This window comes from Amblyraja radiata, chromosome 7 (genome assembly GCF_010909765.2).
Source record: "Amblyraja radiata isolate CabotCenter1 chromosome 7, sAmbRad1.1.pri, whole genome shotgun sequence".
Lineage (NCBI taxonomy): Eukaryota > Metazoa > Chordata > Chondrichthyes > Rajiformes > Rajidae > Amblyraja > Amblyraja radiata.
In genome coordinates this window covers 3,766,482-3,788,851 of record NC_045962.1, presented here as the reverse complement: position 1 = coordinate 3,788,851, position 22,370 = coordinate 3,766,482, and the positions used below count along the sequence as shown (strand labels likewise).

The following is a 22,370-nucleotide window of genomic DNA, read 5'->3' as shown; positions in this document are numbered from 1 at the left end:
CAGCTCTGCAGCAAATCAGTCACCAAGCCCCTCCAATTGTGACTCCACCTCTGTCCAAGCCAAATCCAATCTCTGTCACAATGACGTTCTCTGTGGCTGGAGCCACAACCCTTTATCAATCGCGGATTGTCTTCGTTGACACGCACTCCTCTTCACTCTTGCTGATGAAGTCAGTCAAGGCAGTGGTGTGCTCATTCAGGTTGGCTGTTGAATCCACTGTATATGGACCAGTCCACTGACTCAAAGCTGTCACATAAGATGTGTAAGGCGTAAAATCTACGACCCGCTATCCACGGTCTTCATCCGACATCTCCATTGTCCTCTTCATTGGGTGAGGTCCTTCATTCATTTCACCTAGCCTCTCCTATCGACCATTTCCTTATTTTGCCCCACCCACCACCGTCACCTATACTCGAGATCGAGGCCTTGTACACTCTGGAGTTTAGAAGGATAAGAGGGGATCTTGTTGAAACATATAAGATTGTTAAGGGTTTGGACACGCTGGAGGCGGGAAACATGTTCCCGATGTTGGGGGAGTCCAGAACCAGGGGCCACAGTTTAAGAGTAAGGGGTTGCCATTTTGAACGGAGTCGAGGAAACACTTTTTCTCACAGAGAGTTGTGAGTCTGTGGAATTCTCTGCCTCAGAGGGCGTTGGAGGTAGGTCCTCTGGATGCTTTCAAGAGAGAGCTAGATAGGGCTCTTAAAGATAGCGGAGTCAGGGGATATGGGGAAAAGGCAGGAATGGAGTATTGATTGGGAATGATCAGCCATGATCACATTGAATGGCGGTGCTGGCTCGAAGGGCCGAATGGCCTACTCCTGCACCTATCGTCTGTTGTCTATTGTCTAGTTCTGTTTTAGGAGGAGAAAGAAATTGGGGAATGTACTTTACGGAGCAACTTTTTGTTGTTCATTGTTTGGCATGTGGCCATTGGTGGCAAAGCCGGAGAATCCATTGTCAAACTCCAGTTCCCCGTGAGCAGGTGGGAGTGAGCTGCTTTTCAGAACTACCACAACACCTCTCAGGAAGAAGGGTCTCGACCCGAAATGTCACCCATTCCCTCTCTCCAGAGATGCTGCCTGGCCCGCTGAGTTACTCCAGCATTTTGTGTCTAAAGTTTATCCCTCCTGTTGGTTCGATCCAGAGTAACAGCCATGACCTTTGGGACTTGGCTGGGTTTGTACTACAAGCCACAAGAGTTGGGATATGAGTAGTCAGCATTTCAGGTTCAGAAGCTTGCTCTGGACTCACGGAATTGGGGGAATGGAACTAGATAGGACTAGGTGGGGATAGAGAGACTGGAAATGATACGTGGAACCTGCAAGAGAGGGGTGATGGGCAGATGCAACCAGATGCATGTAACCCCTCTCCCCCCTTATCTGATTCCACCTTCCTCTCACTTCTATACACTAGCTATCTTCCCTCATCCTAATTTGAGGAAGGACATCCTTGTGATTGAGGCAGTGCAGCGTAGGTTCACGAGATTGATCCCTGGGATGGCGGGACTGTCACATGAGGAAAGATTGAAAAGAGTAGGCTTGTATTCACTGGAGTTTAGAAGGATGAGGGGGTATCTTATAGAAACATATACAATTATAAAAAGGACTGGATAAGCTAGATGCAGGAAAAATGTTCCCAATGTTGGGCGAGTCCAGAACCAGGGGCCACACAGTCTTAGAATAAAGGGGAGGCCATTTAAGACTGAGGTGAGAAAAAACGTTTTCACCCAGAGAGTTGTGAATTTGTGGAATTCCCTGCCACAGAGGGCAGTGGAGGCCAAATCACTGGATGGATTTAAGAGAGAGCTCTAGGGGCTAGTGGAATCAAGTGATATGGGGAGAAGGCAGGCACGGGTTATTGATTGGGGACAATCAGCCATGATCACAATGAGTGGCGGTGCTCGTTCGAAGGGCCGAATGGCCTCCTCCTGCTCCTATTTTCTATGCTTCTATTCCTGATGGAAGATCTTGACCCGTCCCCCTTTGCGGAGTAAAGGAGTACAGCAGGAACTAATCAGGAGGGAGCATCCTTGCTAATGTTTGTCCAGATATCAAGTGAAGTTGATGGGTTTGTAGTCACTGCTGAAGCTACTCCCTCCTCACCTGTCTACATCTCTACTGCTTCACCCACTGACTACTTGCCATAGTTTGTGTCTTGTTCCCACATTCCAATCTCTGCAGTCTCTTCTCCCTCTATTATGAAGGGCCAGAAATGCATGCAGTCTGCTTACAGTATATACATAAATACAGTGTTGGCATTACTTTACACACAAGTTTGATGATGTATCTGTTGCTGGGAGTGAGGAAATTAGAAATAAAGGCATCATAAAACTATTTTATTGCATGATTATGGACAGTTATTTTCAGTTAAATGGTTGTAAATGAAATCGTAGTACAAATATCATATCATGTCTTTGTGAAAAGGTAACATTAGATGCTGTCATCCCTTGGTTATCAAAAATGTCATGTTTAGAGCAAGCAAGCATTGATAATGTAAGTTAAAAGTTAGCGTGTGAGGTTATTTATTCCCGATTAAAAGGCACCACAGTAGTACGTAGAACAGTGTTAGCACATTGAGGCTATAAACAGCATCTCTACGTTGCAGCTCCAAAATAATTCATGTTTAGTACAATAAAAGTGTGTGATAATTATCAACCAGGCAGCTACATCAACTGTGCTTTATATGTAGCCTGCAATACATGTGCGTAATTATATGGTTATTTAAATATAGGCTGACAAAGCCAGTGACAACAATTTACAAAAAGCACTTTCTTGAGACTTCTATATTTAGAAGTCTTGTTCATGATTTAAGCAATTGTAGTAATAGTCTATGAATATCGTGAGCATATGTTGTTAGCATATACTTAAGACCAAGATTCCATCAATATAATCTTACGCTGAGTAACACAGAGGGTACAAGAGCAGATGAATGGAAGATTTGTAAAAGAGAGGCTTGTTGTAGTGCTGCTTAACAAGAAGTCAGGCTGATCCAAAGCCCAGGGCTTGGCTACAGAGGCCTATCAACCAGTTCTAGTGACAGGTACAGTTTTGCAAAGCTATCATCTTTAAGTGCTACTAACATCATCTGATCATCCATTTCATTATTTAGATGATTCTGCAATGCCAAATTAGCCTTTATTGCTGCAGTCTCAATTCAAAGTAGATGATTGAATCAGAAGCATTTTTAGGCATATATTAGGAATTGTAAGGTGATGCAGCACGACAAATATTTCCTTCCTTCCTAAAAGGTACTTTTTTTTCTGTGTAAAATTCGAAAAAAAAATTCACACATAACAATAATGTAGCCATTTATGGTCACATACTTATTCATGATTGGATGCAAAGTTTCATTTCAGAAGCATCTTCGGCATGTTACATATTTGTTATTTTGAGTGCCCAGGATAATATTTTACAGCTGATTCCTGTGGATACTGTTACACTAATTTTAGTCTGCCCATTTGACCTGACATTGATCTAATTTGTAATGTCCTGTACCGTTGTCACCTTCTCCGTGATGGAAACTTAAGTTTCATGTAGTTTGTCGACATGACAACAATCACTTCATTGCAGATCGAGTTACACAGAGTGGGTGAAAGGTCACATTTTTGCTATTCGGTTTTGTGCATTTACTTTGTGTAAACCCTGGAAACATAGAAAATAGGTGCAGGAGTAGGCCATTCGGCCCTTCGAGCCTGCACCGCCATTCAATATGATCATGGCTGATCATCCAACTCAGTATCCTGTGCTCTCCATACCCCCTGATCGCTTTAGCCACAAGGGCCACATCTAACTCCCTCTTAAATATAGCCAATGAACTGGCCTCAACTACTTTCTGTGGCAGAGAATTCCAGAGATTCACCACTCTGTGTGAAAATAATTTTTCTCATCTCAGTCCTAAAAGATTTCCCCCTTATCCTTAAACTGTGACCCCTTGTTCTGGACTTCCCCAACATCGGGAACAATCTTCCTGCATCTAGCCTGTCCAACCCCTTAAGAATTTTGTAAGTTTCTATAAGATCCCCCCTCAATCTTCTAAATTCCAGCGAGTACAAGCCGGGTTCGATCCCAACTCGTCTGTCGGGGGTTTGTACGTTCTCCACGTGACCTGCGTGGGTTTTATCCGAGATCTTCGGTTTCCTCCCACACTCCAATAGCTTACAGGTTTGTAGGTTAATTGGTTTGGTATGAATGTTTTTTTCAATTGTCCCAAGAGTGTGAAGGATAGTGTTATTGTGCGGTGATCGCTGGTCTGTGCGGACTCGGTGGGCCGAAGGTCCTGCTTCCCCGCTGTATCTCTAAACAAAACTAAACTAAGCTAATCGAAGGTAGACACAAAATGCTGGAGTAACTGAGCGAGACAGGCAGCATCTCTGGAGAGTAGGAGTGGGTGACGTTTCGGGTTGAAACGCTTCTTCAGACCCTTGATCTACACTTTAGTTGGTCAGTCAGCCATGTGATTTTGGAATGCTTTTTATAGTTTAGCTGATAATGCATTTTGCCAGGCTGCTATCTCATTTCAAGATGCCATTCTATCAACATATGACAGTCCCGCCATCCCGGGAATTAACCTGGTGAACCTACGCTGCTCTCCCTCAATAGCAAGAACGTCCTTCCTCAAATTGGGAGGCCAAAACTGCGCACAATACTCCAGGTGTGGTCTCACTAGGGCCTGTACAACTGCAGAAGGACCTCTATGCTCCCATACTCAACTCCCCGTGTTATGAAGGCCAACATGCCATTCACTTTCTTCACTGCCTGCTGTACCTGCATGCTTACTTTCATAGATTGATGAACAATCCACCCAGATCCCCTTTTCCCAACTTGACTCCATTTAGATAATAATCTGCCTTCCTGTTTTTGCTACCAAAGTGGTAACCTCACATTTATCCACATTAAACTACATCTGCCATGCATCTGCCCACTTCCCCAACCTGTCCAAATCACCCTGCATCCTCATAGCATCCTCCTCACAGCGCACACTGCCGCCCAGCTTTGTGTCATCTGCAAATTTGCTGATGTTACTTTCTGCTGCTGCTGCCAAAGTGTCATGGATGCTCCGTTTCAGAGCACGGAATTTGGATGAAGTGGCCACCTTCTTTCGTCAGAGGGTGGTGAATCTGCGGAAAACTTTGCCACAGACGGCTGTGGAGGCCAAGATAATAGATATTTTTAAGGCGGAGATTGACAGATTTTTGATTAGTACGGGTGTCAGGGGTTATGGGGAGACAGCAGGAGAATGGGGTTGAGTGGGAAAGATAGATCAGCCATGATTGTATGGTGGAGTAGACTTGACAGGCCGAATGGCCTTATTCTGCTCTTAGAACTTATCAAATAACAGGTTGTCAATGATAGATCATTTGGAGTGCAAGGGATAGTTATGGAACAATGGAAAGAGAAACTAGGGCTAGTGAGTATCTTGCTAGCAGTGAATAGATCAGAATGGAAACAGATAGATTTCATCAAACCAGCTGGATGGTAATTAAGGGGCATTGGTGGAATATAATGTGGCAGGTGTGTCAGTAGCTTAGTAGCCAAGTCACTAGGTTGAGAACATGTAGAATCAGAAACAGACTATTGAAAGAATAAATCACAGAAAATGTAGGAAATCGTTGGCAGTCAAGCAGTATCTGTGGAACTAGCAGAAGAGATAACTTTTCCGTTCTGTAACCGAGTCATAGAGTGATAGAGGGCAGTGGGCAGGTGCTATAGACCTGCACGGGAAGGTAGACGCTCCCGTCCCCACGAGTCTCGGGCAGATGGGGCTCGTCAGCCTGGGAAGGCAGTCCATCTAGAAGAGGGAAAACTGTGATTTAAAACCTCCACTGCCATGTGGCCATATCCAGTCATGGAAAAGGCTCCAGGAGTAAACTTCAAGAAAATCCGGAGTCGGAGCCCCTAAGGCAGTTTGTCGTTGTCTACAACCTCGCTCTGGCAGCTCCTGCGATGGCGCTGGTGCCAAACTGTAACGGCCCTGCTGTTCCTATGGATCGATCAGTGACGTGGAGAGGGGGGACGTGCTGCATGGGCAACAGCCTGTCCTCCATATGACATCGCCCAGGCTTGCGTCTGACCAGGATGCATCACCCATGGTCAGTCATGACCGAGAGGGGCCTACTACTACTGCTACTCCTAGAGTGATACAGTGTGGAAACAGGCCATTCAGCACAACTTGCCCACACTGGCCAACAATGTCCCAGCTACACTAGTCCCACCTGCCCATGCTTGGTCCATATCCCTCCAAACTTGTCCTATCCATGTAGAAGAAATTATAAACCAGCTACAGCATTTAATCAAGATTAAATATAGATTCATTTAAGGGGAAGATAAATATACACATGGCAGAGCATTGAAAGGAAGAAGTCAGTCTGAAGAAGTGGCTCGACCTGAAACTGCACCCATTCCTTCTCTCCAGAGATACTGCCTGGCCCGCTGAGTTACTCCAGCATTTTGTGTCTATATCCAGTTTAAACAAAGCATCTGCAGTTTCATTGCAAGAGTTACTTGGGAAAGGTACAGCGTAAAGCTCATTTGCTACCTTGCTACCTTGTTTACCTTATGAAGCAAATGCCTAATTTCTGCATCATAACATTACATAATACATGGAGCAAACTACATTTCAGCCATGCTAAACATTCCCAATTGGTGATTATATTATATTTAGTTGGTTTCCTTCACAAATATGGTAAGAATCAGAGGAAATCGTTGGATGGTATGTATTCAGATTGTTTTTTTTTAAACATTTTTAGTCTTTAATTACATTTATTTTCAATGGCTGGTTCACTGCATATGGTTATAATTGTGATCAGATATTGCTTTCTGACTCACTGAGCTGAGGGAATAAATATCATGGGCTGGAAATGATTAATCACAGCAGTAATTTTTAGCAGTAATAGTAAACTAGACCAACTGGGACCCGTTAGGTCCCTGTCACACGGGAGGCTAGGTCCCCCAACGCAACCCGTTCCCCAATGCAACATTCCACCACTCACCCATTCCCCCATATTCCACCACTCACCCATAGCCCCCAACTCTGCAGGAACTTATCCCACAGCACTGCCTCCCCCTCCTGTTCAGCTAAAAACTTGCTGGAAGGACTGAGTGTTCCTCGATTGTAACTTTGTTGCAAGCTGGGCCAGCACCGATTTTAGCTGCTACATTTTTCTTAAACTTGAATTTCTAATGTTAAAAATTATGAATAACTTGTAAAATATAACATGAATCTGAACGAAGCTTGACACAAGCCACCACAGAACAAGGTGGTGCAAAAATGTTTGCACTATCGTGTACCATTTTGGCATTCCAGGATATATGGGGATAGATACACACTAACCATCCCTCTTGATGTTATATTAATATTATTCATTGGCTCCTTTTACCCCATCCCCGCCCTATCCACTGACGCATAGTCCCCAACTCGCAGGCGTGTGTCGAGAGGGAGGGGGTTCAAGAGAGAGGGCAGAGAGAGAGGGGGCAGAGACAGAGAGAGAGAGAGGGGCAGAGACAAAGAGAGAGGAGCAGGGACAGAGAGAGAGAGAGGGAGAGGGGGGGGGAGAAAGAGAGGGGAGAGAGAGAGGGGGAGTGAGAGAGGGGTGAGAGAGGGGAGAGGGAGAGGAGAGATGGAAAGAGGGGGGATGGGGGGAGAGGGGGGGAGAGGGGGGAGGGGGAAAGGGAGGGCTAGGGGGTGGAGATGGGGGGAGGTGGAGGGTGGAGGGGGAGAGAGAGGGTGGGAGGGCGGAGGTGGAGGGGGGAGAGAGAGTTGGGGAGAGAGAAGGGTAGAGAGGGGGGAAGAGAGAAGAGGGGGGGATAGAGGGGGGGCGAGAGGAAGAAGGGGGGCAGAGGAGGAGGGGAGCGGGGCAGGTAGCTCGCAGCCAGGCAGCTCATGAGGAGACGTCGCTCGCAGCGCGCATATCGAAGACGGCGGCGCGCAGAGCCATTGTGACGTCATCAGCCAAAGCCGCTCGGTTTCATTTTCAGTTATTTCATATTCTTGAACATTTTGATTCATAACTCGAGAAATAGTGCATGAAATTTTCAGATAACGCAATTTTTGACTTCACGGCATAAATCTCTATCGGAATATGTAAAAATGTCACCGTTAGCGCATCGTTTTTTCGAGAAGATGTGATCACACACAAACAAATAAATACACACACATACACACATCAGGGTTTTATACTTATAAGGATATATATAGATCGATATCAGCAAGTTTAAATGATCCCAGCCAAACTGATACAGTGCGTGAATGTTGTCAGAAATTCATATATCTGCACTTTAGTCTGTGAACTGTTTTGACTCTTTTACTGTTCTTTTTACAATCCATGTTCTCGGGACATCTAAACCAAATTTTATTATTCATTTATGTTATGACATCGGTTGGAAGCTGCATACCAAATCTCGTTGCGCTTATGTGCAATGACAATAAAATATATTATTATTATTATTATTATTATTTTTTTTTTTTTACAGATCACACCTGTGCCTGGTACGCACCCTCTCCTAGTGTTTGTCAATCCCAAAAGTGGCGGAAGACAAGGAGAAAGGTAAATTAAATGAATATTTTATCAGGCTCATGTTCCTGATGATCATGTTTTCCAGTTGCAGTTCAGTATCTCTAGCAACACAAGTCAGGTGCTAAAGATAAGAAAATGCTTAAACATGGTAAAACTGTCTGTTTTATGGGCAGCTTTCATCCAACCATTTTGTGGCTGAAGAGAATGATATTGCTGTTAAATTTGATAAACACTTCTATTTTTATCACCAGCAACTCTCAATCGAGTAGCAGCAAGTGACTTTTCAAACTGCACACTTGCAGCACCTTATTTGATTATTAAAATCATTCTGTTGTGCTTACTTGCAGGAAATAACTTGAAAATGATTTTAAAGTAGGCAACAGTTTGCAGCAAGGTTATCAGAGATGATCGTGTATTGTTTTTCTGCTGACTGGTTGGCGGGACTGTCATATGAGGAAAGATTGAAAAGACTAGGCTTGTATTCACTGGAGTTTAGAAGGATGAGGGGGTTCTTATAGAAACATATAAAATTATAAAAGCACTGGACAAGCTAGATGCAGGAAAAATGTTCCCAATGTTGGGCGAGTCCAGAACCAGGGGCCACAGTCTTAGAATAAAGAGGAAGCAATTTAAGACTGAGGTGAGAAAAAACTTTTTCACCCAGAGAGTTGTGAATTTGTGGAATTCCCTGCCACAGAGGGCAGTGGAGGCCAGATAGTGCTCTAGGGGCTGGTGGAATCAAGGGATATGGGGAGAAGGCAGGCACGGGATATTGATTGGGGACGATCAGCCATGATCACAATGAATGGCGGTGCTGGCTCGAAGGGCCTCCTCCTACATCTGTTTTCTATGTTTCTATGGTTAGCACGCAACAAACGCCTTTCACTGTACCTCGGTACACGTGACAATAAACTAAACTACACTAAACTGAAGATAATTAAAGGGTAAATTGGACAGTAACTTCTTGCAACCACTCATGTGCAATAATCAGGAAGAGAGTTTTCACCAGCAGCTTCGTGGAACTGTATCCTTCCATGAGACTCATCAATGAAACAAAGCTAAACATGCCAAAATTGTCAGAGCTGGGCTGAGTACATTTATTGGAGTATTGTGAGCAATTATGGGCACCATATCTGAGGAAGGATGTGCTGGCTCTGGAGAGGGTCCAGAGGAGGTTTACAAGAATGATCCCAGGAATAAGTAGATTAACATATGATGAGCATTTGTCGGCACTGGGCCTGTACCCGCTGGAGTTTAGAAGAATGAGGGGGGACCTCATTGAAACTTACAGAATAGTGAAAGGCTTGGATAGAGTGGATGTGGAGAGTTTTCACTAGTGGGAGAGTCTAGGACTAGAGGTCATTGCCGTAGAATTAAAGGTTGTTCTTTTAGGAAGGAGATGAGGAGAAATGTCTTTAGTCAGAGGGTGGTGAATCTGTGGAATTATTTGCAACAGAAGGCTGTATAGGCCAAGTCAGTGGATATTTTTAAGGCAGAGATAGATAGATTTTTGATTAGTACAGGTTATGGGGAGAAGGCAGGAGAATGGGGTAAGGAGGGTGAGATAGATCAGTCATGATTGAATGGCAGAGTAGACTTGATGGGCCGAATGGCCTAATTCTACTCCTATCACTAATGACCTGATGACCTTATTCTGATGTCTAAAAGATTATCAAACTTTCCCCTAATGAAGCTCATTTACTGCCCTGCATGTTTTTTTTTTTACAAATGAGGAATCCCAGTTCTTCAGATTTTAAAGAATGTTCTTATTCTGTTCTTGTTGTTTGTCTCTCTGCTTATCCCTTTTTGTTTATTCATTAATTTACTCTCTGCACGTGATGTGAACTAGTTCATTAGCAAATTTGCAGATGACACAAAGCTGGGTGGCAGTGTGAACTGTGAGGAGGATGCTATGAGAATGCAGGGTGACTTGGACAGGTTGGGGAGTGGGCAGATGCATGGCAGATGAAGTTTAATGCAGATAAATGTGAGGTTATCCACCTTGGTAGCAAAAACAGGAAGGCAGATTACTATCTAAATGGCATCAAGTTGGGAAAAGGGGAAGTACAATGGGATCTGGGGGTCCTTGTTCTTCAGTCTATGAAAGTAAGCATGCAGGTACAGCAGGCAGTGAAGAAAGCGAATGGCATGTTGGCCTTTATAACAAGAGGAATCGAATATAGGAGCAAAGAGGTCCTTCTGCAGTTGTACAGAGCCCTCGTGAGACTACACCTGGAGTATTGTGTGCAGTTTTGGTCCCCTAATTTGAGGAAGGACATTCTTGCTATTGAGGGAGTGCAGCGTAGGTTTACAAGGTTAATTCCCGGGATGGCGGGACTGTCATATGCTGAGAGAATGGTGCAGCTGGGCTTGTACACTCTGGAGTTTAGAAGGATGATAAGGGATCTCATTGAAACATATAAGATTGTTAAGGACTTGAACACACTAGAGGCAGGAAACATGATTCCAGATGTTGGGGGAGTCCAGAACCAGGGGCTACAGTTTAAGAATAAGGAGTAAGCCATTTAGAACGGAGACCAGGAAACACTTTTTCTCACAGAGAGTGGTGAGTCTGTGGAATTCTCTGCCTCAGAGGGTGGTGGAGGCAGGTTCTCTGGATGCTTTCAAGAGACAGCTAGATAGGGCTTAAAAATAGCGGAGTCAGGGGATATGGGGAGAAGGCAGGAACGGGGTACTGATTGGGGATGATCAGCGATGATCACATTGAATGGCGGTGCTGGCTTGAAGGGCCAAATGGCCTACTCCTGCACCTATTGTCTATGGTCTATTGTCTTTGTCTAAATATTTAACCTGAGAAATAACATAAAAGAACTCAGTGCTGGAGGAACTCACTTGGTCAGGACAGTGCTTAATCTGAAGAAGGGTCCTGGATCCAAACATTGCCTCGTCATTCCCTCCACAGATGCTGCCTGACCTGCCGAGTTCAACCAACTCTCTGTTTTTCACTTTAGATTCCAGCATCTGCAGTCCCTTGGATCTCCATTCAACCTTACGTTTGCTAATTAGGTTCTCTATGTATTATAAAGATTTTTGGTTTCACAGGCAATTGGAAAGTGAAGTGGGTTAGGGGAGGATTAGATATAGAAATAGATGCTTGATGATCTGCACTGACTTTTGGGCCTGTTTCAGAGCTGCATCTCTCCATGGCTCTGAACTGTACAATTTACTACTATACCTTTACAGTCATGCAGTTCCACATCCTCTGTTACGGATTTATCTGTACAATTTGAACTGCCAACATAATTTACTGAGTTACTCCAGCATTTTGTGTCTTTCTTAGAATTCCTGGTCCATAATTTCAGAAGCTGATGATCTGATGTTATCCTTGCATGTCAGACAGGAGCAAGGCAGGCAGATAATTAATATAGACACAACCTGCTGGAGTAACTCAGCGGGACAGGCAGCATCTCTGGAGAGAAGTAATGGGTGACGCTTCGGGTCAAGATCCTTCTTCAGACTGAGAGTCAGGGGAAGGAGGTCACTAGAGAATTAAGATGATGGATGTTGGAGGTATAAACTGTGATGTTCCAATAGCTCTTTCTGGAATAAAGCTTAAGGCACTGGTCAGGCTGCATTTGGAATATTGTGAGCAATTTTGGGCCCCATGTCTGGGGAAGGATGTGCTGGCTCTGGAGAGAGTCCAGAGGAGGTTTACAAGAATAATCCCAGAAGGCTGTGGAGGCCAAGTCGGTGGATATATTTAAGGCAGAGATAGATAGATTCTTGATTAGTCCAGGTGTCAGAGGTTAATGGGGAGAAGGCAGGTGAATGGGGTGAGGAGTTAGAGATAGATCAGCCATGATTATGTGGCGGAGTAGACTTGATAGGCCGAATGGCCTAATTCTTATCCTATCCCTTATGATCATATGATCTTCCTGCACATTTGATTTAAGCCAAGCATCAAAAGCATATAAAACAATAAGTATTTTTACAGCATGTTGGAACACTGAACACAAGGTACTTCACAGGAACACAATGAGGCAGATGACGTATACCGCAGATTGGAGGGAAACTCAATGGGCATTGGCTTTTGTTATATCTAATTTATGACTGATTATTAATAACTCGATACTGCTAACATCCATTAACAATGGACACAAAGTTCGTTCGTCCCATCAAATAGCAGGGTTTATAATGTTTAATTTTTGACATTTTGTACTTTTGATTTTTATTTTGCTTTTGGATGTTGAATCACAGTAATTGTTAATTATGAAAAGATTTCTCAGTTTTGTTTTGCCAGTTTTTTCATGTACCTAAATGGAATATATAAATGGCAGCAAAACTTTTTTTTAATTTTTTTAAAATTAGAAATACAGTAAATTACAGTAATACACATCACATATATCTTATTACATTTGTTGTACCACTTCATTTTTCGAGCTTTAAAAAAGATAGAAATAAAAGAAGTAAGGAAAGTGAGCAAGAGTCGTGAAGGTGCAGGAAAGTGTTGGGAAAAGAAAGCCACTTAGGGAAGAAGTTAGAGAAGGAAGTAAAGAAAGGAAATAAGACCCTAGAAAGAAAAGGAAAAAAAAGGAAAAACAATCGCTCTATTATAACACAAAACTCCGCAAAAAAGGATATACCAACCGTATTTTTTTTTTTTTTTAATTTATTTTATACCCCCCGTTACTAGATCCTGGTACCATTTATATTTTAAATTACTATTGCACCTTATGCTTGTAATAGTTCCATAAATTCAGACCACGTCTTTTGGAAGTGGTCTGCTTTGCCTGCTAGGAGGAGTCTCATCTCTTCCAAGTGTAGTGTTTCGAACATGTTTGAAATCCACATTTTTATTGTTGGTATTGGAGCATTTTTCCAGAATTTGAGTATAAGCTTTTTTCCCATTATTAGCCCGTAATTAAGTAAGTTCTTTTGAAACATGTTTAATTCGGGGTTACCTTCTGATATTCCAAAAATGATCCATTCTGCTTTTGGTACAAGTTTTATTTTAATTAATTTTGTGAAGATTTCAAATATTTTGTTCCAGAATTTTTGGATTTTTATACAAAAAACAAAAGAGTGCGCTATGGTAGCTTCTTGTGACTGACATTTATCACAAATGGGTGAGACATTGGGGAAAAGTTTATTTATTTTAGTTTTTGAATAATATAGTCTATGTAATGTTTTATATTGAATTAGAGTATGTCGTACGTTGATCGAGCATTTATGCACATATAGTAAGTGTTTATCCCAGCTCTCTTTTGAAATTTTTATAGCTAGTTCTTGTTCCCAGTCTCTTCTAATACCATCGGTTGTAGGTATTTCTATATTTAAAATAATGTTGTATAAGTATGATATTAGATTTGCTGATTCAGCCTTTAAGTCTGGGGACATGTTATGATAGTCTTTTGTGTATTTTTTCAGATAGTCACGGATTTGAAGATATTTAAAATATTGATTATTTTTCAAATTATATTTCAGTTGTAATTGTTGAAATGATAATAATTTTCCTAATTCATACAAGTCTCCGTACAACGGCAGCAAAACTGTGATGCAAAATGCATTTCCTGAGAAGCTACAAATAAATTTTTGTTTGTTCTGTTTGACAGAGTTCTTCGAAAATTTCAGTACCTCCTCAACCCAAGGCAAATTTATAATCTTGACAGGGGTGGCCCTGTGCCAGGGTAAGTCTGATAATACTTTAGAGATGACAAGAAATTGGTTTGTGGAGTGTTTATCTTTGCCTGGGGAAGGAATTACTACAAAGTCCTTGGATCGATAAATGGTGTTGTTGATATGGAGATCAACCAATTCCACAATGGCCGACATCAAAGGTGAAATAAATCTTGTTTATAGTTCGCAATACTAATATGCTAAACAGCATATGCATTTATAAATCAGTTAAATACCTGTAATCTAATCAAATTTGGAGATTAAGCTCCACTATACTCCACTTGGAAGCTGAGTTCTATCTTTCATTTCAATGGGGCATCTGCATTTGTGCCTGGTTTAGATCTGGCAAAGGTTTAGCAGACCAGCATCCTAACCGGGGAGCTGGAAAGCCTGTGGATATTTACTCTGGCCTCAGTCTCCAAGTTGCACAGTGCAGCACAGCAGTCATCAGGCCACACACGCTGCCACCAGGTCAGGTCGATGAAACCAATGGAACTGGGACTTTACAACTCTACATCCGAAGATCCGACGAAACAATTTTTTGTCATTTCTGACAATCTTGATTTAACCTCACGATCACAATATATATCATTGGACTACAACCATTAATTTGACCAAATGACAACATACTTGTGATTGAGGCAGTGCAGCGTAGGTTCATGAGATTGATGGCGGAACTGTCATATGAGGAAAGATTGAAAAGCCTAGGCTTGTATTCATTGGAGTTTAGAAGGATGAGGGGGTATCTTATAGAAACATATAAAATTATAAAAGGACTGGACAAGCTAGATACAGGAAAAATGTTCCCAATGTTGGGCGAGTCCAGAACCAGGGGCCACAGTCTAAGAATAAAGGGGAAGCCATTTAAGACTGAGGTGAGAAAAAAACGTTTTCACCCAGAGAGTTGTGAATTTGTGGAATTCCCTGCCACAGAGGGCAGTGGAGGCCAAATCACTGGATAGATTTAAGAGAGAGTTAGATAGAGCTCCAGGGGCTAGAGGAATCAAGGAATATTGGGAGAAGGCAGGCACGGGTTATTGATTGGGGATGATCAGCCATGATCAAAATGGATGGCGGTGCTGGTTCAAAGGGCCGAATGACTTCCTGCACCTATTTTCTCTGTTTCTATGTTTCAATGTTAAGAACTGGGACCAAATTTACTCCAGAAGTGCAACTTGTGTTTTTATTTTCATGGGGACCACTATTCCAGGTGATGAGGGATCTGTGTTCTTAAACTACTGTTGTTGCCTCTTATCCAAATCCTGATTTGATCATGACTTGTGAAACCTTTTATTTAAAGACAGATAGCTGACACATCAATAATGCCACAACTGAGATTATTTTATGGACAAATTTCTGACAGTCTTAATCGAGCAATATTAATATTCAAATGCCTTGGAAAATTGATAAGAAGGGAAGTTAAGATAGAAACATTGAAAATAGGTGCAGGAGGAGGCCATTCAGCCCTTTGAGCCAGCACCGCCATTCATTGTGATCATGGCTGATTGTCCCCAATCAATAAGATAATGGGAGGATTTCAGTCCTTCCACAAATAATAAGCCTGGGAATATTTTATAAATCAGTAAAAGATGACCAGGAAAATATTAAAGGAAGAAAATAGAACCAAAGAATAATAAAGCAAGAATCAGAAGGAAAAGGCCATTAGCTTAACTTCAGTGGTAGGGCAGATGTTATGATCATGATAAGAATTTAAATACAACACTTAGAACTTTGCAATATGATTAGGTTGAGCCAACATAATTTTATTAAATGCAAATCCCATGCCAAATTTGATTGTGGTACTGTAACCACAACTTCGGACTGAAGAAGGGTCTCGACCCGAAATGTCGCCCATTCCTTCTATCCCGAGATGCTGCCTGGCCTGCTGAGTTACTCCAGCTTTTTGTGTCTATGGTAAAAAAAAAGGAGAACCTGTGCAAATAATGTATTTGGATTTTCAGAAGGTGTCATACTGCAACTGAGTATAATTAAAGCTCTCTGGAATAATAATTTATTTATTGACAGAAAATAACATGGAAATACATTTGTTTTTTCAGTGCTGTTGCTGGGCAGAAATTTGTTTCATAAGGATCAGCTATTTATTAGAAATATCGATTACTTTGACATGGAGATAGAGTCATAGAATGATACAGTGTGGAAACAGGGCCTTCGGCCTAACTTGCCTACACCGGCCAACATGTCCCAGCCACACTAGTCCCACCTGCCTGCATTTGGTCCATATCCCTCCAAACCTGTCCTATCGATGTACCTGTCTAACTGTTTCCTAAATGATGGGATAGTCCCAGCCTCAACTACCTCCTCTGGCAGCTCATTCCATACCACCCACCACCCTCTGTGTGAAAAGGTTACCCCTGAGATTCCTATTAAATCTTTTCCCCTTCATCTTAGACCTATGTGCTCTGGTCCTCGATCCACCTACTCTGGGCAAGAGACTCTGTGCATCTACCCGATCTATTCCTCTCATGATTCTCTTCCTACACATTGTTGCTTGACCTCCTGTCTCCAGCAGTCCCACTCCACACACCCACCACTGGTTGTCCAATCTGTCCATCATCACAACACATGGAACCTCCACACCAATTACAAACTGGACCGACTCCAATGGCCAGTTGGATGGTTCTTCACTCCCACTGGAACAATGTTTCCTTTCAAACCCACGCATGGTATCTTGAAAAATACCCACAGAACTATTCAAAGCGAATTATAAAACTGTATTTCTCCCATCATAGCCTCAAAAAATTAGTAATTTATCCTGAAAACTGCCGGATAGTCTAAAGGATTAACAATGCTTCTAAATACTTGCACCAGAGAAGGATAACGAAGGCTAAATGGGATTCATTCTGAATTGCTGCCCAAAGTCTTCTGCTGTGGGACAGGCAGCATCTCTGGATGGGAGGAATGGGCGACCTTTCGGGTCGAGACCCTTCCATCTTCGGTTTAAACAAAGCATCTGCAGTTCCTTGGTAGACACAAAATGCTTCATCAACACCGACTGATGCCACAGGACAGTAATCATTGAGGCATGTCCCCTTACCCTTTTTTGAGTAGTATTGATGACCTTTTAAACTAGGTGGGAACTTCCATCCTTAGCTATGAAAGGTTGAAGATGTGCAGAAACGCTCCATCTCATTAGGCCACACAGGCTTACAGATAGTTTTTAGTTAATAGGGTTAACTATTTTTGAGCAATTCCTATAGCACCTGTGGTATTAACTGCAGTTCAGTCACCTCTGGCTAAGAAGGTTGTGCAATTCAATCTCCATTCCAGAAACTAGAACAACTAACTCAGTTTGATCTTCTTTTCGTGTCCATCTTATTACAAATGTTGGCCTCGCTTTCATCATCCGTCCTGAAAAGGGCGCAAGCTTCCGCCAACAATCAGTGGGAGCCATCACTTGTCGCAATAGATGCTGGTGGTAGCAGAATTAGCTCGTGGCTTACATCCAGATTCCAGCCCCGCGATGTGGACGCTTCTGCTATGGGGCCACTCAGTTTGATATCTGAATGCAACACAAACAGAGGTTTTCTCTGGAGAAAAGGAAAAGGTGACATTTCGGGTCGAGACCCTTCTTCAGACCCAAAACGTCATCTATTCCTTTTCTCCAGAGATGCGGTCTGACCCGCTGAGTTACTCCAGCGTTATGTGTCTATCTTTGGATTAAACCAGCATCTGCGGCTCCTTCCTACACAAACAGAGGTTTGTCTTTCTCAGATCAAGGTTAAAGATGACATGGCATTATTATGAAGAATAGTAGGAAACATTTTCCAGACCAATATGTGTTGTTTGTTCGGCCAACATCCATGGAGTAGATGATATGGTCATTGGCAATATTTTTTGCACGATCACACTGTACCACTGAGTTCAGTACTTCAGCGGTAAGGCACCTTGGATACGACAATGTTATGAAAGGCAGTTTATTAATGTCTCAAAAAGGGTCTCGAACCGAAACGTCACCTACTCCTTTTCTCCATAGATGTTGCCTCACCCACTGAGTTTCTCCAAATTATAAATACAAGTTCAGTCTTAAATTCAACATAGGGTTATTCTGATGAACTAACCTTCAGTTGATTTAAACTGGTGCCCACAAAGTTAAATGAGAAAATTAAAAAAAACTGCAGATCTTGGAAGTCCAAAATACAAATAGAATTTTCTGAGAATACTCAGCAGGTCAGGCCATTGAAGATGCTATGTCAGAACTGACAATTCTTCTTATGTTTCTCCAACCTGAAATGTTAACTCAATCTATTTCTCTTCCCACAAATGCAGCCTGACCTGTTGAATATTCCCAGCATTTTCTGTCCTTATTTTAGAATTAATATCTGGCATTTTCCAAGACGGCTCCTCAGCTCTTGCTCGACTGCAAAGTTGCATATTTGTTTGAAATTTATCATTATAGCAATGTTAGCAATATCAAGTCAATGTCCTGCAGTTGTACACAGCCCTCGTGAGACCACACCTGGAGTATTGTGTGCAGTTTTGGTCCCCTAATTGGAGGAAGGACATTCTTGCCATTGAGGGAGTGCAGCGTAGGTTTACAAGGTTAATTCCCGGGATGGACGGACTGTCATATGCTGAGAGAGTGGAGCAGCTGGGCTTGTACACTCTGGAGTTTAGAAGGATGAGAGGGGATCTTATTGAAACATATAAGATTGTTAAGGGTTTGGACACGCTGGAGGCAGGAAACATGTTCCCTATGTTAGGGGAGTCCAGAACCAGGGGACACAGTTTAAGAATATGGGGTAAGCCATTTAGAACGGAGACGAGGAAACACTTTTTCTCACAGAGCGTGGTGAGACTGTGGAATTCTCTGCCTCAGAGGGCGGTGGAGGCAGGTTCTCTGGATGCTTTCAAGAGAGAGCTGGATAGGGCTCTTAAAGATAGCGGAGTCAGGGGATATGGGGAAAAGGCAGGAACGGGGTACTGATTGGGGATGATCAGCCATGATCACATTGAATGGCGGTGCTGGCTCGAAGGGCCGAATGGCCTACTCCTGCACCTATTGTCTATTGTTTATTGTCCTTGGTCCATGGTCTCACACCAATTCTTCTACATAAATATAAAACCCACGATATCTCCCCACAGATGCTGCTCGATCCACTGAATTCCTCCAGCATATTATTCATACCAGCAGATACCGATGTCTTGCGTTTCTGCAGTGTATTTAGTAGTTGTCACAGTAGTCCCAGGACATTCATTCAGACATCTTCCTTCATCTTGATGATACTGACCATAGATGAGTGGAGAGCTAAGTAACTGAATTGGATTTGTCCTGCATTTGTCATGGTAGTTTGCATGTTAAACATCATATCAAAGGACTCTATTTAAACATATATCTTGAAACCCAATTTAAATATATATCATTCAGTCATTTGAATGGGATTGAGGCTCAGTGTGTAAGCAAGACTTCCTCAGGCTAGATAGGAGAAAGGAGCTGAAAAGCTTTTATTCGAGAAATACTGTAATCACAAGCAAGACTAATTAGCTTTTTGCCGATTCCTTTTATTTTGAAAGTACCTGAAAGATTATTTTAAAGGGAGGCCAGGTTAATTGATATATATTGAGATAATGATCATGCCCAGATTGCCATAAGTTATGCCAAGGGAAACCATGGTGTAGGCTAGACACAAAATGCTGGAGTAACTCAGCGGAACAGGCAACACCTCTGGATTGAAGGTAGACAAAAATGCTGGAAAAACTCAGCGGGTGAAGCAGCATCTATGGGGCGAAGGAAATAGGCAACGTTTCGACCCGAAACGTTGCCTATTTCCTTCGCTCCATCGATGCTGCCTCACCCGCTGAGTTTCTCCAGCATTTTTGTCTACCTTCGATTTTCCAGCATCTGCAGTTCCTTCTTAAACCTCTGGATAGAAGGTGTCTTCAGGTATGAAGATGGGTCTCGACCTGAAACATCACCCATTCCTTCTATCCAGAGCTGCTGCCTGTCCCGCTGACATCTAAACATCTACTCCAGCTTTTTGTGTCTATCTTCGGTGTAGACCAGCATCTGCAGTTCCTTCCAACACCAAAGTTTGGCTTCTAGGTGCACTGGGTTGCTAATTGACAGTTATTCACATATGACACTGTTAAAAACAAATCCAAAATCTGCTAGATGTATTAGGCATTCAGAACATAAGCGATCCATCTGTAATATTGTAAGATAATCTGAATTATGGAGACGAATCTCAGACTGTGGTTGAAGTATAGGTGGTGGTAGATGTTGCAATGAAACCAGGCGTGTCAGGATTAACGCGCAAACTAACATTTCTAACCTCTCATTTCAAAACATCTTCCTAAAGTTCAAACTGTAAATCAGCATGATGGATTGCAGAAGAGTTCTGGAGTTTTTCAGTGGAGGCATTCAACATTGAGGTCGTATGTTGAGATTAGCAAAACACTGTTGCAAGAATATTACAGAAAAGTACTGCATATTAACAACTATCATGTGTGACTGCTATGAATATTTCAGATCCTACATTTGCAAAATATTTTTTTCGATCAAAGCTCAAGATACTTTGAAGCTTTAAGTAGTTTTAAATAGCAGAACCTAACATATGATGTGCGTTTGACGGCACTGGGCCTGTACTCGCTGGAGTTCTGAAGGGTGATGGGGACCTCAGTGAAACAAAACAAATAGTGAAAGGATAGAGTGGATGTGGAGAGGATGTTTCTATTCGTGGGAGAGTCGAGGACCAGATGCCTTAGCCTCAGAATTGAAGGATGTTCCTTTAGGAGGGAGATGGGACATTTCTTTAGTCATGGGGTGGTGAATCTGTGGAATTCATTGCCACAGAAGGCTGTGGAGGTCAAGTCAATGAATATTTTTAAGGCAGAGATAGATAGATTCTTGATTATTGCGGGTGTCAGGAATTTTGTGGAGGTCGCAGGAGAATGGGGTTAGGAGGGAGAGATAGATCAGCAATGACTCGATGGGTCGAATGGCCTAATTCTACTCCTGTCACGTGTGAACTTGCAAGGACCAAAATAAAAGGAAAATAAAATATGTAGGAATTCACAGAATATGTTGAAAAACCGCAGAATATCAAACATTCATAAAACATTGCCTGGGCCCAGTAAAGGGGAAAATTACTTTTTTGTCTGAAGAAGGGTTTCGGCCCGAAACGTTGCCTATTTCCTTCGCTCCATAGATGCTGCTGCACCCGCTGAGTTTCTCCAGCATTTTTGTCTACCTTCCATTTTCCAGCATCTGCAGTTCCTTCTTAAATATAACTTTTTTGAATTGCTTTTCAAGAACCATACCTTTCTCCCATTATATAAGAAATATATTTTAAATTAAATATGCATTTTAGTTCCATAAAAGATGAACACTATGATAATGGTTTTACAGTCAGACTTTGTTTCAGCAATTTGTATTTATCTAAGTCATTAATGTAAAAATAAAAGCTATTAGAAGCATTTTACAAAGAGGAGAACAATAAAGTATCTTCAGGTAGTGATAAGTGTGGATTTTATATCAAGGATGGAATTAACTGAGAGTCAACTAAATTGAAGATCTCTTAGTTCTTGGATTTCAGCTGGGTTAATAGTCAAAGAATACAACATAGAAATAGGACATTCGATCCTCCAGTGACACTGATCACTGCAATTGATCTGTAACCTTCTGAGCCTTGGCTTGTTTGGAAACCTCTTTGATGCTGGGGGCAGATTCTGCTTCTCACACTCACTAGGAAGTAGTTGAGGCTGGGACTATCCCATCATTTAAGAAACAGTTAATGGCCTGTCCCACTTTCCCAAGCTGCTCACGAGTTCTCCCGAGTTTTCCCCTTGATTCAAACTCAGAGAATGCTCATAATGGGTCCATAGAAGGCCGTAGGAGTCCGTTGATATATCGTAGCGGCTCGTTATGTCAGCCGTAGGTACTCGGGGCATTAAAAATATTGCAATTTTTCTCCTCCCGACTATCTTTTTACTCGAGGACATTTTTTGTCATGCTGGAAAAAACGTCCCGAGTACCTGCGGCTGACATAACGAGCCGCTACGATACATCTACGGACTCCTACGGACCCGTTACGAACATTCTCCGAGTTTGAATTAAGGGGGAAACTCGGGAGAATTGGTGAGCAGCTTGGGAAAGTTGGACAGGCCCTTTAGACAGGTACATGGAAAGGACAGGTTTGGAGGGATGTGGACCAAGCGCAGGCAGGTGGCACTAGTGTAGCTGGGACATTGTTGGCCTTTG

At 42.4% G+C, this 22,370-nt stretch overlaps 1 protein-coding gene across 1 annotated transcript in view; it reads left to right on the top strand.

Annotated features, from left to right (window-relative positions):
* dgkg (diacylglycerol kinase gamma) overlaps positions 1 to 22,370 on the top strand; it is a 580,221-nt gene that overhangs the window by 300,721 nt on the left and 257,130 nt on the right. Inside the window, exons 16-17 of the mRNA XM_033023568.1 lie at positions 8,472 to 8,545; positions 14,089 to 14,163. Coding sequence (XP_032879459.1) covers positions 8,472 to 8,545; positions 14,089 to 14,163 — 149 coding nt within the window. The remainder of the gene's footprint in view (positions 1 to 8,471; positions 8,546 to 14,088; positions 14,164 to 22,370) is intronic.